The sequence below is a fragment of the Schistocerca gregaria genome, chromosome 4 (assembly GCF_023897955.1).
Source record: "Schistocerca gregaria isolate iqSchGreg1 chromosome 4, iqSchGreg1.2, whole genome shotgun sequence".
Lineage (NCBI taxonomy): Eukaryota > Metazoa > Arthropoda > Insecta > Orthoptera > Acrididae > Schistocerca > Schistocerca gregaria.
The window spans coordinates 307,945,313-307,963,246 of NC_064923.1; the positions used below are offsets into that span (position 1 = coordinate 307,945,313).

General features: G+C 40.3%; 1 protein-coding gene across 1 annotated transcript in view; it reads right to left on the minus strand.

The window, feature by feature from the left end:
- Positions 1–2,248: 2,248 nt before the first annotated feature.
- The window catches only part of LOC126267698 (juvenile hormone acid O-methyltransferase-like), a 59,869-nt gene continuing 44,183 nt past the window's right edge, over positions 2,249–17,934 (minus strand). Inside the window, exon 5 of the mRNA XM_049973000.1 lies at positions 2,249–2,436. Coding sequence (XP_049828957.1) covers positions 2,249–2,436 — 188 coding nt within the window. The remainder of the gene's footprint in view (positions 2,437–17,934) is intronic.

The following is a 17,934-nucleotide window of genomic DNA, read 5'->3' on the forward strand; positions in this document are numbered from 1 at the left end:
TTTCTGCATATTGGTCTAAGGCTACACTGTTGTTGTTGTGGTCTTCAATCCTGAGACTGGTTTGATGCAGCTCTCCATGCTACTCTAACCTGTGCAAGCTTCTTCATCTCCCACTACCTACTGCAACCTGCATCCTTCTGAACCTGTGTAGTGTATTCATCTCTTGGTCTCCCTCTACGATTTTTAATCTCCAATGCTAAATGGGTGATCCCTTGATGCCTCACAACATGTCCTACCAACAGACCCCTTCTTCTAGTCAAGTTGTGCCACAAACTTCTCTTCTCCACAATCCTATTCAATACCTCCCCATTAGTTATATGATCTACCCATCTAATCTTCAGCATTCTTCTGTAGCACCACATTTCGAAAGCTTCTATTCTCTTCTTGTTCAAACTAGTTATCGCCCATGTTTCACTTCCATACGTGGCTACGCTCCAAACAAATACATTCAGAAACGACTTCCTGAGAAATCTATCCTCGATGTTAACAAATTTCTCTTCTTCAGAAACGTTTTCCTTGCCATTGCCAGTCTACATTTTATATCCTCTCTACTTCGACCATAATCAGTTATTTTGCTCCCCAAATAGCAAAACTCCTTTAAAGTGTCTCATTTCCTAATCTAATTCTCTCAGCAGTACCAGACTTAATTCGGCTACATTCTATTATCCTCATTTTGCTTTTGTTGATGTTCATCTTATACCCTCCTTTCATGATACTGTCCATTCCGTTCATCTGCTCTTCCAAATCCTTTGCTGTCTCTTACAGAATTACAATGTCATCGGCAAACCTCTAAGTTTTATTTCTTTTCCATGGATTTTAATACCTACTCCGAATTTTTCTTTTGTTTCCTTCACTGCTTGCTCAATATACAGATTGAATAACATCAGGGATAGGTTACAACCCTGTCTCACTACCTTCCCAACCACTGCTTCCCTTTCATGTCCCTCGACTCTTATAACTGTCATCTGGTTTCTGTACGAATTGTAAATGATATTATAAATGTATATATAAATCTCTGGTAGGGTTCATAAAGCAGATCGTTGACTGTGCACGACCTCAGAGCAAGAGATACTGTTTCTAGTCTGTGATTGTAGTCTTGGAGTAAGAGAGCGCGTGGAGCACACTACTAGGTACCTGGCTGTGAGCGAAAAAGGATGGAGTAGATAGTTTTGTGGTGTGCTCTGTGAAGCCACCAAGTGTTAGATTAATGTAGGAATTACGAGAACATGTAAGAAGAATTCTCCTCACAAGCAAGTGTGTTAGTGTAGATGAGTTGGCTGATATTTGTAATTGCTGAGTAACCCCAGAATGTACATACACTGATGGGATGAAAAGGCTAGTTAGATATTTCCCTTTTGTAACGTTTCTAAGATTTGTTAAGACAGGTGTACGTAATACGATGATTTGTATTTATACTATTTTTAGTGAGGTTAAATAATACTTGCTGTTTAAATCTAATTGTTTGTGAATCAATTCGTAAAACGATGTAATTTTTCTGTTTAATGTAATTGCAGTTGTCAAAAGGTTTGAGAAGCAGAAGTTAACTTCGAATATAATTTCACAAAAAATCGGTGTTGGTAAATCACTTTAATCATTACCGCCTCCTTGTCGAGGTCATGCGTTTTTTGAAGACGTCGGGTTTTTCTTAAACGTTTTCATTTATCAGCCAAAAGAATTCATTAAGCTTTTCAAAGTATTACGGGTAGCATTGCACACCACTGAGCCTGTAGTTAGCATATTTCTATTTTTTTCATGAGAGGCCAGAATATATCACATTTTACTGTTGCTGCTTTAGATGGAAGTCAATTCAATTTATTTGTTACCTTCACATGCACGTTCTTAAGTATCCAAAAAAAATTATTTATTGAACTTAACAATATTTAATCTCCAAAATGTGTAGTATCGTCTCCCAAGCTTATAAATTTGTCCTATTATTGGTTCAAATGTTAGGACTCGTTGAAGTAGTTCATGTTTATATGAGTTGCATTGAATGTTCTTAGTATATACCAACATTGAAACACATACATAAATTCGGAGTTAAATTTAGTTTTTCGAGTGTAGACACATTATTACATAAGTTTTACAGAAGGCTTTTTCCTTCGAAAATAAAACATCCCATGTTTTTAAAATAAGGCGGAATTTTTTACTTTCGGACTGAGAAACACTTTTTGTGTGATAGCTGATAGTGACCTTTAATGGGAAGGGTTGAAGGCAGTACAGAACTGAATGCCAGAGCACCAACAGTGACTCATGCCTGGACTGCGTGTACGACCAGCGCGCCATAGCGGAAAGTGTAGCAGCAGCCGCCATCATCGGGAAGACTGTGTCCGGCCACGACTCCCAGTCTGTAGGCCTCCCGCACATAGTCCTGCAAGAACGGCTCGCGGAGCTCCTTTGGGATTCTTCTGACGAAGGGGTTTATTGCAGTCACCGTATCTACAGAAGAGAAACGATAAATAATACAGGCAGCATGCGGACTCTTTTTACAATGGTGAAAAGTTTCTTAATGACCTGAATTATTTCTATCATTGAACAACAAGTGGCGTGGCGAAAATAGGAGGGATGCAACACTAAAATATTAGTAACTTACAGAGAAAAAAAGCAAAGCTATCAAGTGAAGTATTGTTAAACGATACATTAAAAACTTGGTTTTAGATCAAGCACAGTTCAAACAGAGCCTGAATCACTTTTTGGTAGGGAACCCCTTCTATTGTATAGATGAATATCGTAACAGGAACTGTTAGACCAGCTTAATTAAAAATGTCTGTGATATTTCAGTTTTGACAGCACTTGGTCACACCAGTCAAGATAAGGTACTTTGTGTGTGACAAATTTATTAAAAATGCTTAACTATGTTTCATTCTCGACAGTATATTACTTATATAAATATTAGCAGTTCCAGTTTACTTTAATGTATTCATAGTCTCCTGACAAATGATCATTGGATCTACAGAAGAAAATCTGAATCAGGTTCATCTTCAAATCTATTTCTTTTTATTTATTTATGTACTTAAATACTTGCTGTCATTTCTCTAATTTGCTATATGGAAGGAGAAGTAAATCGTACAGCAAGTAACAGAATCACATAAACGAGGAAAAGAGAACAAAAGTTATATTAGTAACAAATTTTTAAGGTCTGGGGGAAAGAACCAGTAAAGCCAATTTTTCATTAAACCTGAGAAAAACCGATTTTAATGTTTGAACTGTGATTACGTCTATTTAATATAAGAACGTACAGTACTTTTCATGACATAAATTAAACGACTTCGGTGCATATAATGTGGAAATAGCGTTATTCGCACCCAAAGTGTTCCAAGAACTAAGTAATTTTCCGAAATGTGCCTAAACACCAATCAGTAAGGTAAAAGAAGCAGGGAAGTGAAAGCCAAACAGACACACTAAGTCCGTAACAATCACGACTTAACGAATATATAACTAATGTTTTGCTGTGGGCAGTATAAGCAGAACTTCACAGGAAAAGGATGGAAAATCTTAATCAGTTTTTGAAAATTTTTGCATTTTAGGTAGGAGATTTTAAGGAGATCCAAAAATAAAGAACGGAACTGTTCGAATTAGATTTCAGCGAATAGAAGATAACTACAAAGCTGTTGTGCGATTGACAAGTAAATAATTCTAAAGCTGCGCAATTCCATTGTAAGTCGATATAGGCAGTTCATTGTCATGGTCTTCTTATAACGTCGTTTTGCATTCCTCCGTGATATGTCGTTTGATATTTCATCAACGATAGTGGCTGAATTCAGGTGATATATCTTAATAGGCTGAGTTTTGATGCGGCTTTTTGCAGCGCACTTTGAGTCAAACAACGTTCGATTTTTTGGTTGACACTGACCCTGGTCAAAGGGGATGGCTAACATCTGGATGCTTCTGTTATTTCTTGAAATCTTCAGGTCGCCACGCACAGAAAATGTATTTTTGATCTTCTTCAGGCCACTGATTGAGGGTTATAATGAATGAATGGGAAAACGATGACGTTTTTACTGAACACCAGTAGAATCTCCAAATATCCAGGATATCCCAGTAGGAATAACCAGTATTCAGAGATATGAAAGGAAAGATCACGCGGAGCAAAGAAAAGCGTAATAAACACAGGTTCTAAAGTGCATACCTTGAAAAGGTATGAGCACTTGTTCACTTTCGATACTCTGAAACACGTCTTCTGCTAAGCAAAGGTTCGTATCTCTTAAGGTGAGGATTTTTAGAGATCTTGTTTGCCGCGCGGGATTAGCCGGGCGGTCTCAGGCGCTGCAGACATGGACTGTGCGGCTGGTCCCGGCGGAGGTCCGAGTCCTCCCTCGGGCATGGGTGTGTGTGTTTGTCCTTAGGATAATTTAGGTTAAGTAATGTGTAAGCTTAGGGACTGATGACCTTAGCAGTTAAGTCCCATAAGATTTCACACACATTTGAACATTTTTGAGATCTTGTCTACTAGACATATTTTTCTTGTTTTGATCCACAATCCCACATGATTCCCAAAATAAGCAAAGATACTACAGAGACAAGATTTGTTTCACAGTCTCGAAGATGAAGAAATACTCATAATTCTTAAGGTATGCATTTTGGAGACCATGTTTACTGCACTATTTTGGTTCGAATGATCGTACCTGTTGTATCCCTGAATATCGACGATTGCTCCTGGGCCGCTTTGTATAGAAGTCTTCAGTGTCCTCATCCAAGACGAGAGTGCTGAAGTGAAAAAGCAGCGACGTCACTTCATTTGTACCATTTCTCTAAATACTTAGAAGAAGAAACACAAAAATATTGCAGAAAATGGATACTGAACGAATACATCGAAATTTTCTTCTTAAAGTAAGCATTATTGGTTGCTATGTTTTTGAATGGATAAATATTTTGCAAAATCTATGCAGATTTCTTATTTTTTCTAACCTGTAATTGAAATGGGGGTGATGCATAAGAATACTGTTCACTCCCCCTCCCGTGGTTGGATGAGTCACCACAGGCTTGTCTACTTCTTTCCCCTCAAAAATTGGCTTGCCTTGTTGTTTCACCTTACAGCACAATATTGAATGCTAATATCTCTGGACTCACTTGGTCTTTTCTTTTTAGTGTTATAGCCTCTCAACAAATGCGTATCTCTAGTCTGAATTGAATTGTAGCAATACTTCAGTTTCGAAGAAAATCTGACTTACCTGGTTTTTTTCCTCTGACCCTTTTATAAAATGGTTCAAATGGCTCTGAGCACTATGGGACTCAACTTCTGAGGTCATTAGTCCCCTAGAACTTAGAACTAGTTAAACCTAACCCAACTAAGGACATCACACACATCCATGCCCGAGGCAGGATTCGTACCTGCGACCGTAGCGGTCTCGCGTTTCCAAACTGCAGCGCCCAGAACCGCGCGGCCACTTCGGCTGGCGACCCTTTTATAGCAAAACAGATTTTTCCAATAAAAATTGATTATCTTAAAAACATCTCAAATTGATCTAGTTCTGATTCTAGTAACACATCGCAGTATGTTCATTTTAGCGAGCCGTATTCTCATTATCTGGTCCTCCAACAAATATCCTGCTCATTACCCGGTGCACAGTTTTTCATTATTCGCGACATACATTCTTGTCTATAATACTTACTTGCAAGTAGTTGTAATGGTACGAAACACAGGTTGGGGCGTACGTCAGTTGTCACTGGTAATCCTTAGGCTTTGTTTTGCCTAGAGTAACGGTATTCATTTGTGAATTTGACTAGTGCGTGGTATCGATAAGGCAACAGACATTAGTATTTTAAGGTTAAGTTGTCTGTTGTTATCTGAGACACAACGAATAGATAATTTGACTACAGAACTGCGTGTATTTGTTTTGCAAACATGACCATAATTACAACGATGTTTGTGATTTGTTTGTGGAACGTTTTCAGAACATTCAACCTCCATCTTGACAATATGTCTGCAAATTAAATTTGATGTATGAACAGAGTGGGTCGTTCACAATGGCCAAATTCTGTTACTATAGAAAAGTATTAGAAGTCGTCCAATGTTTTGTCTAATCACCGACCAAATAGCGATGAAAATGCCCAAGAAGTATGAACTGGCAACAACAAGCTTACAAAGGATTCTAGAGAAGCTGAAATTCAGATAATATAGAGGTACTTTACTTGAAGGCATAAACGAGGAGTATGCGGACAGGGGTATGGCATTCTGAAAGTTGTGCACAATCCGAGTAGAATCCGATTACAAGTTTTACAAAAGCATTCTTTGCAGTGGCGAAGGGTTTCTTAAGTTCGGTGGCAGAGTGAAGAGACAAAAGTGTGTCTCCTGGGATTCTACGAATCACCATGTGGTGATGGAGACAGAGTTAATCTCTTTTGTTGTGGTGTACGGGCAAATATTGCTAGTGGTGGGCTAATCGGGCTTTGTTTTCTTTAATGGTACTGTCAGTTTTGTAAAGTATCTATATATCTTCATAAATGTTGTTGTAACTGTAAAACAGTCCATGTTTTGAGCATCTGTAGCCGCTTAACGATAAGTTCATATGACAAGGAGATGGAGAACCCCCTGCATTACGGAATTATTGTGAGAGACTTTCTAAATGAAAACTTTAAAGAATTGATTGGCAGACGGGGTACTATTTTATGGACTCCACGATCCCCAAATTCCACACCCATGGATTTTTGTAGCCTGGGATGTACTAAACGTGAGGTTTAATCCGTCAAGATTCGCCATGACAAGTATTTAAAGGAATGTATCCAATTAGAATTTGAAACGTTACAGTTCCAGGACTCTCGCAACAAAATTTGTAGATTAGTGTTGAAAAGACGCCAAGTTTTCTTAGAACAGCAAAGAAGCTACTTTGAGCGTCTTTTACTGGTTCACCGAACTCTACATGTACTTCTTTGTTGACAGTTATCTTCTACCAGGGGTACACCATATTATTCCGCTCTGGTTTGGCTACAAAACTCTACTTCTCAACATAATCTCCGTTAAAGGCGACGGCATTACACCACTTTGTTGGGAAGGCCTGTATGCACGCTTCGTACTGCTCTACTGGTCGACGTCGGAGCCATCATCCTGCCACATCAATAACATCTCTAACATCCATGTACTGCTTCCCGCGGAGTGCATCCATCACTGCACCAAACTGATCGCCTATCTTGGATTGCGATTGAAGGTTCTCCACTGACTCAGCTGAGCATAACTCTCACTTTTATAGACACACGCGAATGAGTGCTGCTGGACAAACATGTACACCTTCATTCTGCAGCCTCACTAAATGTTGACAACCTGTTTTACTCATCCTTATATCTTATATCTTGGATTAATTTACAGCATATTCTCTGAGTACCGTGCTGATTCGACCCTCAAGCCCACGTCCCTGGCAACCTCGGAGTAAGTTACGAGGTCTGCAATCCGAACACACAGGTTCCTGCTGTTTCCGAATTTCAACTTCCCACTACCTCCTTGCCTGTACCTTCAAATCCAGTGAGAGGGAGCAGTGGGTAGGCCACTAGACGTATACAGGCTGACCCAAGTTTCCGCCCACTTTTTTCTTTCCTTTTTTTTAAAATTTGCATCATTAGTCTTCTCACTGATTTGATGCGGCCAGCCACGAATTCTTCTCTTGTGCCTGCCTTTCCATCTGAGACTAGCACTTGCAACATACGTCCTCAGTTATATGTTGGAAGAATTCCAGTCTCTGCCTTCCCCAACAGTTTTTGCTCTCTACTGGTCCCCCCGGTGCCATGGCAGTTATTTCTAGATGTCTCAAGGAATGTCCTATCACTCTGTCTCTTCTTCTTTTCAGTGCTTTCTGTACGTTTCTTTTTTCGCCGATTCTATTGAGAACCTTCTCATATCTTTTCGTATCAGTTCATCTAATTTTCAACATTCTTCTATCTACATGTACATCTACATCCACAAGCCACCTGACGGTGGGTGGCGGAGGGTACCCTGAGTACCTCTATCGGTTCTCCCTTCTATTCCAGTCTCGTATTGTTCGTGGAAAGAAGGATTGTCGGTATGCTTCTGCGTGGGCTCTAATCTCTCTGATTTTATCCTCATGGTCTCTTCGCGAGATATACGTAGGAGTGAGCAATATACTGCTTGACTTTTCGGTGAAGGTATGTTCTCCAAACTTTAACAAAAGCCCGTACCGAGCTACTGAGCGTCTCTCCTGCAGAGTCTTCCACTGGAGTTTATCTATCATATCTGTAACGCTTTCGCGATTACTAAATGATCCTGTAACAAAGCGCGCTGCTCTCCGTTGGATCTTGTCTATCTCTTCTATCAACCTTATCTGGTACGGATCTCACACTGCTGAGCAGTATTCAAGCAGTGGGCGAACAAGCGTACTGTAAACTACTTCCTTTGTTTTCGGATTGCATTTCTTAGGATTCTTCCAATGAATCTCAGTCTGGCATCTGCTTTACCGACGATCAACTTTATATGATAATTCCATTTTAAATCACTCCTAATGCGTACTCCCGGATAATTTATGGAATTAACTGCTTCCAGTTGCTGACCTGCTATTTTGTAGCTAAATAATAAGGCATCCATCCTTCTATGTATTCGCAGCACATTACACTTGTCTACATTGAGATTGAATTGCCATTCCCTGCACCATGCGTCAATTCGCTGCAGATCCTCCTGCATTTCAGTACAATTTTCCATTGTTACAACCTCTCGATACACCACAGCATCATCTGCAAAAAGGCTCAGTGAAATTCCGGTGTCATCCACAAGGCCATTTATGTATATTGCGAATAGCAACGGTCCTATGACACTCCCCTGCAGCACACCTGAAATCACTCTTACTTCGGAAGACTTCTCTCCATTGAGAATGACATGCTGCGTTCTGTTATCTAGGAACTCTTCAATCCAATCACAAAATTGTTCTGATAGTCCATATGCTCTTACTTTGTTCATTAGACGACCGTGGGGAACTGTATCGAACGCCTTGCGGAAGCCACGAAACACGGCATCTACCTGTGATCCCGTGTCTGTGGCCCTCTGAGTCTCGTGGACGAATAGCGCGAGCTCGGTTTCACACGACCGTCTTTTTCGAAACCCAAGCTGATTCCTACAGAGTAGATTTCTAGTCTCCAGAAAAGTCATTATATTCGAACATAATACGTGTTCCAAAATTCTACAACTGATCGACGTTAGAGATATAGATCTAGAGTTCTGCACATCTGTTCGACGTCCCTTCTTGTAAACGGAGATGACATGTGCCCTTTTCCAATCCTTTGGAACGCTTCGCTTTTCTAGAGACCTACGCTACACCGCTGCAAGAAGGGGGGCAAGTTCCTTCGCGTACTCTGTGTAAAATCGAACTGGTGTCCCATCAGGCCAGCGACCTTTCCTCTTTTAAGCGATTTTAATTGTATCTATGTCCCTCTGTCGTCAATTTCGATATCTACCATTTTGTGCGACAATCTAGAGAAGGAACTGTGAAACAACTTTGAAAATGACATTTAGTATTTCGACCTTCAGTCTGTCATCCTCTGTTTCAGTACCATTTTGGTCACAGAGTGTCTGGACATTTTGTTTTGATCCACCTACCGTTTTGACATAAGACCAAAATTTCTTAGGATTTTCGGCCAAGTCAGTACATAGAGCTTTACTTTCGAATTCATTGAACGTCTCTCGCAGAGCCCTCCTCACACTACATTTCCCTTCGCGTAATTTTTGTTTTTCTGCAAGGCTTTGGCTATGTTTATGTTTGCTGTGAAGTTCCCTCTGCTTCCGCAGCAGTTTTATAACTCGGTTGTTGTACCACGGTGGCTCTTTTCCATCACTTACGATCCTGCTTGGCACATACTCATTTAACGCATATTGTACGATTGTTTTGAACTTTGTCCACTGATCCTCAACACTATCTGTACTTGAGGCAAAACTTTTCTGTTGAGCCGTCAGGTACTCTGTAATCTGCTTTTTGTCACAATTTGCTAAACAGAAAAACCTTTCTACCTTTTTTAATATTTCTATTTACGGCTGAAATCATCGATGCAGTAACCGCTTTATGACCGCTGATTCGTTTTTCTGCGTTAACTGTTTCAAATACTACGAGTCTGTTTGACACCAGAAGGTCTAATATGTTACCACCACGAGTCGGTTCTCTGTTTAACTGCTCAAGGTAGTTTTCAGATAAAGCACTTTAAAAAATTTCACTGGATTCTTTGTCCCTGCCACACGTTATGAACGTTTGAGTCTCCCAGTCTATATCCGGCAAATTAAAATCTCCAAACAGAACTATAATATGTTGGGGAAATCTACTCAAAATATTTTCCAGATTATCCTTCAGGTGGACAGCCACAACAGCTGCTGAGCCCGGGGGCCTATAGGAACATCCAATTACCATGTATGAGCCTGCTTTAACCGTGACCTTCACCCAAATTATTTAACATTTCGGATCTACGTCTATTTCCTTCGATACTATTGAACTTCTTATCGCTATAAACACGCCTCCCCCTTCACTGTCGAGCCTGTCTCTGCGGTATACATTCCAATCTGAGTTTAGGATTTCATTACTGTTTACGTCTGGTCTCAGCCAACTTTCTGTCCCTAGTACTATATGGGTGTTGTGACCGTTTATTAATGAGAGCAGTTCTGGGACCTTTCTATAGACGCTCCTGCAGTTTACTATTAGCACATTAATATTGTTATTCCCTGTTGCATTTTGCCTACTCCTACCTTGCCGCGTCTCAGGGGGCGTCCAGTCGGGCTTTGAAAATAATATATAAAAGAAATATTTTTATTATGTAAAAAATGAAAATGGATGAAAAAATGAAAATGGGGGAGAAGTGACTTCAAATATTTATGTTATTTACTCTTTCAGTACGAACTTCGTTGTAGAACCCCTTATTTACGTGTGGTAATAAAAATTCATTTAGACAGAATTAAGCACATTTAAAATTACGTGAACCTTAGCAACCCTCTCATGCTGATAAAGTTAAACTAACTGATTAATAACATTTATTTGAAACTTATTTAAATTAATTTTTTTTACGTATTTCGGCCTTGGCACACATATTCTAGATGCAGTGGATTTTTTAAATATTTACTGAATTCTTTCCCGGCGTTAGCCATGGAACACAAGACTGTCTCTGTTAGCATAAAATGGTTAAATATTGCCAAGCCGACCTGAACGTTTAAATATCATTGACAAAATACACTTCACTATACGTTTAAGTTATTTGCTTTAGAAATGGAAAGAACCAACAGATTAACAACTTCAACGTTAATTATCCGCCTATGAATGCACAAATGTAAAACCAGTAATAAATTCAGTCAGCCTCGGGATCGCTGTAGAAGAAAAATATTTCGTAATTCACTGCTAATTTTACCTTCTCCCGATTACGGGTTTGGATAATTTTATGGCGGAACAATTTTTTAAATGTGCCGCCGCTGCAAATCGTTCGGTCGCGGCACAGCCCAGCAACAGCTACGATAATCGCTAAAAGTGCTGAAAATTCTTTAAAGAAATATTATAGATGACATGGGCAAGCTAATTTACATTATTAATACACAATTTTGATAAATTTTAATGTATTTAGACCATAACAATACTCAAAATTACACACCTTGATGATTTCTCCTCTAATGGCGACTAAAGATAGATACAGACAAACGAAGTCTACTCATTCATATAATGCTACGCCACAGGTTCCTCTCTCTCTCAGCTCTCGAGGAAGCCTACAAAGAATACACATTATGTAGCGCTTTTTATACTACTGCTGATTTTGAATATCTCTTTGTAATCTTACAACATTATTTTCATCTGTGGCTATATTTTACATTTTTTAATCGCAGATATTAACAATTTCGTAATTACATTATGAGTATAGAAGTATTACAATCGTAAATACATCGAGAATATTATTACAGAAAATATTACAATAATAACCAACGTCCTTTACACAAAATTACATAACATTTTTTGTTAAACAATTACAGTACATTCGAATTGCTCCATAGCGGCGTACATAGTACAGTTAAATGTCATTTCATTTTATTAATAGTGTGTGTGCTGCCAGGGAGCGTTACATGGCCTAGGGAGGCAATTCTCTAACCTAAAAAACCTCCATGTGCACTCCACACGTTCTGGTCTTCCATTCTATAGTGCCGTATCTAAGATACTTCCATTCACTTCTTTTCCGGCTTTCGCACTGCCCATGGTTCACTTCCTTACAATGCTGTGCAGGAGTACATTCTTATAAGCTTGCCGGCCGAAGTGGCCGTGCGGTTATAGGCGCTGCAGTCTGGAACCGCGAGACCGCTACGGTCGCAGGTTCGAATCCTGCCTCGGGCATGTTTGTGTGTGATGTCCTTAGGTTAGTTAGGCTTAGCTATTTCTAAGTTCTAGGGGACTAATGACCTCAGAAGTTGAGTCTGATAGTGCTCAGAGCCATTTGAACCATTTTTTCTTATAAGCTTCTTTCGCTAATGAAGACCTATGTCCGACACCAGCACACCTCTTTTGGCCGGCAATACCCTCTTTGACGGCGATACTACCTTCTTCTCGGTTCGTCCCTTCCGAGATAGCAGAATTCCTGAATTTCTTCTACTGCTTAGTTATTATTTTTGATGCTAAGTTTATCGCTAATCTCATTTTTGTTTGTCATTTTTTTGTCTTTCTTCGCTATACACTTCATCCTTATTCTGTACCCTTTTCAGTTAACAGGTCTTGCAATTCTTCTTTATTTTCCCTGAGGATAGCAATGTCATCATCTGATATTGTAATTGATCTCCTTTAACTTGGAATTTTAATCCCATTTCTAAACCTTCTTTTTTGTTTCCGTTACTGCTTCTTCGATGTATAGGTTGAAAAGTAGGGGCAAAAGACTACATCCTGTCGTACACCCTCTGTAATCAGGGCTCTTTGTTCTGGTCTTCGATTCTTATTGTTCCCTCTTCGTTCTTGTGCACACTGTCTATTGCCCGTTTTCCCTAGAGCTTACTCCTATTTTTCTCAGAATTTCGAACATCTAGCCCCATTTGGGTTGAACTCATTTTCTAGCTCTAAAAATCGTATGAACGCGTCTTGAGTTTCCTTAAGTATTGCTTATACTGTTGTTGTTGTTGTGATCTTCAGTCCTGAGACTGGTTTAATGCAGCTCTCCATACTGCTCTACCCTGTGCAAGCGTCTTCATCATCTAGTACTTACTGCAACCTACATCCTTCTGAATCAGCTTAGTGTATTCATCTCTTGGTCTCCCTCTACGATTTTTACCGTCCATGCTGCCCTCCAATGCTAAATTTGTGATGCCTCGATGCTTCAGAGCATGTCCTACCAACCGGTCCATTCTTCTTGTGAAGTTGTGCCACAAACTCCACTTTTTCCCAATTCTATTCAATACCTTCTCATTAGCTATGTGACCTACCCATCTAATCTTCAGCATTTTTCTGTAGCGCCACATTTCGAAAGCTTCTATTCTCTTCTTGTCCAAACTATTTATCGTCCATGTTTCACTTCCATACATGCTACACTCCATACAAATACTTACACTATCAAGTCCAATGTCAGAACCGCGTCTTTGGTGCCTTTATCTTTCCGAAAACCAACCTGACCGTCAGCTAACAGGTTCTCAATTTATCCCACTCTTTTTTATGTTATTCTATTTAGCAGTTTGGATGCTTGACCTGTTAAGCTGGTAGTACTATAGTTCTCTCACTTATCCATTTTTCCTATCTTCGCGATTGCGTGGATGATTTTTTCGAAAGTCTGTATGTCCCACAAAACCACATACCAACTCGAATAGCCGTATGGATGCCACTTCCTCCAGTGATTTTAGATATTCCGAAGAAATGTTATCTACTCCTTTTCCCTTATTTGGTCAGAAGTCTTTCAAAGTTCTGTTAAAGTCTGACTTTACTACTGGGTCACTTGTACCTTCTAGATCGATTCCTATTTCTTCTTCTATAACGTCATCATACGAAGCGTCCTTCTTCCACTAAGTCATATCAAATATTCTCTACGTTTTCCATAATTCGTTGACTGCAAAAGTCAGGATCATCTCTTTGACAGGACCTCCTTCTCTCCGCAGTGTTATGTTTGCTACATTTGTTGCATAATAGAATGATGGTGGTTACATTAAAAAGAAAGAATAAAAAGACAGAAATGAAGATGTTGATACCAGAAGGGGAAAAAATAGGAAAAAATGTTATGCAGTGCTGTGTGCATGAAAATACGGAAGAAAATGAAATGAATACTTACAATGTACGGATGTAGGAAAACTGCAAATTTTGTATTACAAAAACGATAGTAGCAGACTAAAAACTACGATATTTTGGAGTATATGAATTAGTAGTAGTACCAGTAGTTGTAGAAGCAGTCGTAGTAGCAGAAGAAGAAGCAGAAGAAGAAGAAGAAGAAAATAGTAACAATTTAACTACCTCCCCCACCCAGTTAACTTACGTATGGTATAGCTCTGAACGGACGGTGGAAGAGGAACATTCTCAACGGTAATGTGGGCGGAAGAATCGGCCCTACGGCTTATAACCGTAGGTATAACAGCGGACATAAATATCGGGTCTCCCTAACGTACTGTACAGTAACAATATGCACAGTGGAAACACATTCAGAAAGAAGTAGTCCAGATGGTAGCCGGAAACGGGAATCCACATTCGCTTTTGGCGGCGGACACAGTCCTTTGAGTTCTGGGGAGCCTGTACCAACAAGAAAAAGCGAGTCGGAGACTTTTGTAAGTCTTTTAGGCAATAAAAATAGAAACACTCTAGACAATGCAGTCAGGTCTAGTTTACGAGCTAAGATGCATCACAGTTTGGAACAGTCAACATACAAACTATACTCCAGAGCGGGAAATTGAAACGAGAAACATTCAGCTCCTTCTATTACAGAAAGTGCGATTCACAGATTCAAACCCCTTCGACTTAGAGAATTACAGACATTTAAAGGAAAATTAGGCATAGGATCGGAGCAAATGTTCAGGAAACGGCCACTGCATTTTGTCTTCAGAAACAAGTGTCTGACTCCATAAGAGACTTCAGCTCCCCTTCGGAAAGGCTGTCTTCTCTAATATTGAAATGAGCATGCAGAAAGGTACACTTTGTTCAGTGCCCTCGTGCCCGTAAATGAAGGCAACCGAAGAAATCCTGAAAATAAACGTGTTCTGGGACCAGCTAGAGAGAGAAATAGAAACAAACCTTTTTGCCAATGTCAAACATCTAATGGGCAGTTTCAATGTGTAAGCTGGTGAGGAGCGACAGTTTAAGAATATCGTTGGCCACTACCTTGCCGGCAATAGATCAAATAAAACTGGCGGAAGACTTATTGACGTGTGTGAAACCTTTGACTTTAAACTTACGTCTACTTTTTTTTAAAGCTAACCACGGAAAAAGAAAACTTGGCTCTTTGCACGAGAAGATCGTGATTCATTTCAATTGGACAACGTAACAGTATCGAAACCGAATAGTACGGAAATGATTGATGTAGAGGTGAGGAAAGGAGACAGCCTTTTCTCAGAGCAGCTTCCGATTCGCGTAAAGGTAAACCTTACTTCATTAAATAAGAACTTACCTCAGAATAAAGTTATTAGTGTCGACCTCGATAAGCTAAAGCAAAACAAATTTCCAAGAGCTGTTAGAGTAGGATATCCGAAAAGTATGGCTCATGCTGAAAGAAGTAGCAGCGTTACAAAGGTGTCGCAAACAGCCATGGTGGACTGAAGACCGTGATAAGGCAGTCGATCAAAGCGCAACGATATATAAAATATTGTACGCTGACTAAACAGAAGATATGAAAGATGCACAAAGTAGAAGAGAAGAAAGGTGTACAAAAAAGTGTGGAAGCAGACTGCAAAAATTCTTTCTAAAGCCAAAAGAGCCAAAGTCACAGAAAAAATCTCAAGCATTGAGTCAGAATTCAAAAGAAACAGTACGAAATTTTACAGGATCTTCAAGGAGCATATAAAAGGGTATCGGCAGTATCAACTTCAAAAGGGACGATGGAAATCCGGTAGCGAAACTGTGGGACTCTAGTCAAGTACCATGCGTCACTGCTAAAAAGTGAATAGCACAGAGAAAAATAGCCGACAATGATTCTAGAGGTAAGAAACAACAATTCCACTGCTCCTTCTCCTAATGAACTTGCCAAAATTGTTGCGTATTTGAAGAACAGTTAAGTCATCGGGAAAGACTAGATTGCACCGGACACGTCGGTAATCCCCTAAATAAATACAGGGAAAATTTATAGAAAACTGGAATAAAACCTATTGAATGGGAAACAGCACTGATTCACGCTCCGTACACAAAGGGTGATAGAACTGACTTGAACATTTATTGTGGAATTTATAGAGTACCGCAGACTTTCAAGGTACTCTAGCAGTCTAGGCTGGCTGAGCAAGCAAATCACCCGCTTGGCGGATAGCGATGTGCATTCAAAAAAAGAAGACAATGGGCCAAGCAGTTTTGGAGCCTGGAAAGTACTCCGTCTTCAGGCCACGGGTGGCCTACCGGGACCATCCGACCGCCGTGTCATCCTCGGTGGAGGATGCGGGTAGTAGGAGCGTGGGGTCAGCCCACAGCTCTCCCGATCGTAAGATGGTATTCTTGACCGAAGCCGCTACTATTCTGTCGAGTAGCTCCTCAATTGGCATCACGAGGCTGAGTGCACCCCCAAAAATGGCAACAGATCATGGCGGCCTGGATGGTTACCCATCCAAGCGTCGACCACGCCCGACAGCGCTTAACCTCGGTGATCTCACGGGAACCGGCGTATCCACTGCGGCAAGGCCGCCGCCGGAGCCTAGAAAGACTACTGGAAAATTACATCTCTAAGGGCCTAAAAGTAGCCTCCGTCGATTTTAAGAACTGTGATACGGTAGACTGGTAAGCATTATTTGATATCTTGACAGAATTTGGAGTGGACCCCCAAAACAGTGGAAATCATCAATCAATTAAGGCAAACATATTCAAAAATAAATTCATGGGAAAATTCTCATAGGAATTTTTAATTAAAAGGTAAACCGACAGGTTGAGTGACTATCCCAATTCAGTTCAAGTGCATATTGGTGAAGGTCATTCGAGAATGGGAAAAGGAATTAGCTGGGATAAGGATTCTGAACAAAGTTTACGTTTGAAGATTAAAAAATTGTGGCCTGGGAATAGTAGTACTGAAGAAATTCCAGGTTGGTGGATCAAGAAATGGTTCAAATGGCTCTGAGCAATATGGGACTTAACATCTATGGTCATCAGTCCCCTAGAACTTAGAACTATTTAAACCTAATTAACCTAAGGACATCACACAACACCCAGCCATCACGAGGCAGAGAAAATCCCTGACCCCGCCGGGAATCGAACCCGCGAACCCGGGCGTGGGAAGCGAGAACGCTACCGCACGACCACGAGATGCGGGCCAAGAAATGGTCTTCAGTCAAGGCTTACTGAGCGAAGTTCACATTGGAGGATCGGAAGACCGTCGACCCAGAAATAAGTTAGCATTGGAGGATCATTTACAGTGTTCCAGGGACGGACTACTGAACATAGTTTACATTGGAGGCGAAGAAGTAGTGTTCTGGGAAAGGGCTATTGATTGAAGTTGACAGTGGAGTGTCTTGGAGACAACGACCTTGCTTTTTCCTATGACTTGAAGATCCTATCAGGAAACAGATAAACTTGCTGAAGGAACAGGCAGAAAAAGCTGGCCTCCAAATTTCTTTTGAAAATAAGACATAACGTAACAACATCGGAACAGGACCTCATCACCCAACAACTGAGTACGGTAAAAGATAAAAAGTGGACAGTTTTAGATACTTTGCTGATACAGTGCACATGAAAACTAGCGAAAAAGAAACCAACGACAGCAAGCGAGAGAAGACTACCACTGCTTTTTGTAGGACGCATGCCCCAAGCAAGGAAACGGCCATCTCAAGAACTCAACTCAGGCAGCACGACACAGTGATCAAAACCGAATTCTTCAGAACGACAGTAAAGGCTTAAGTGA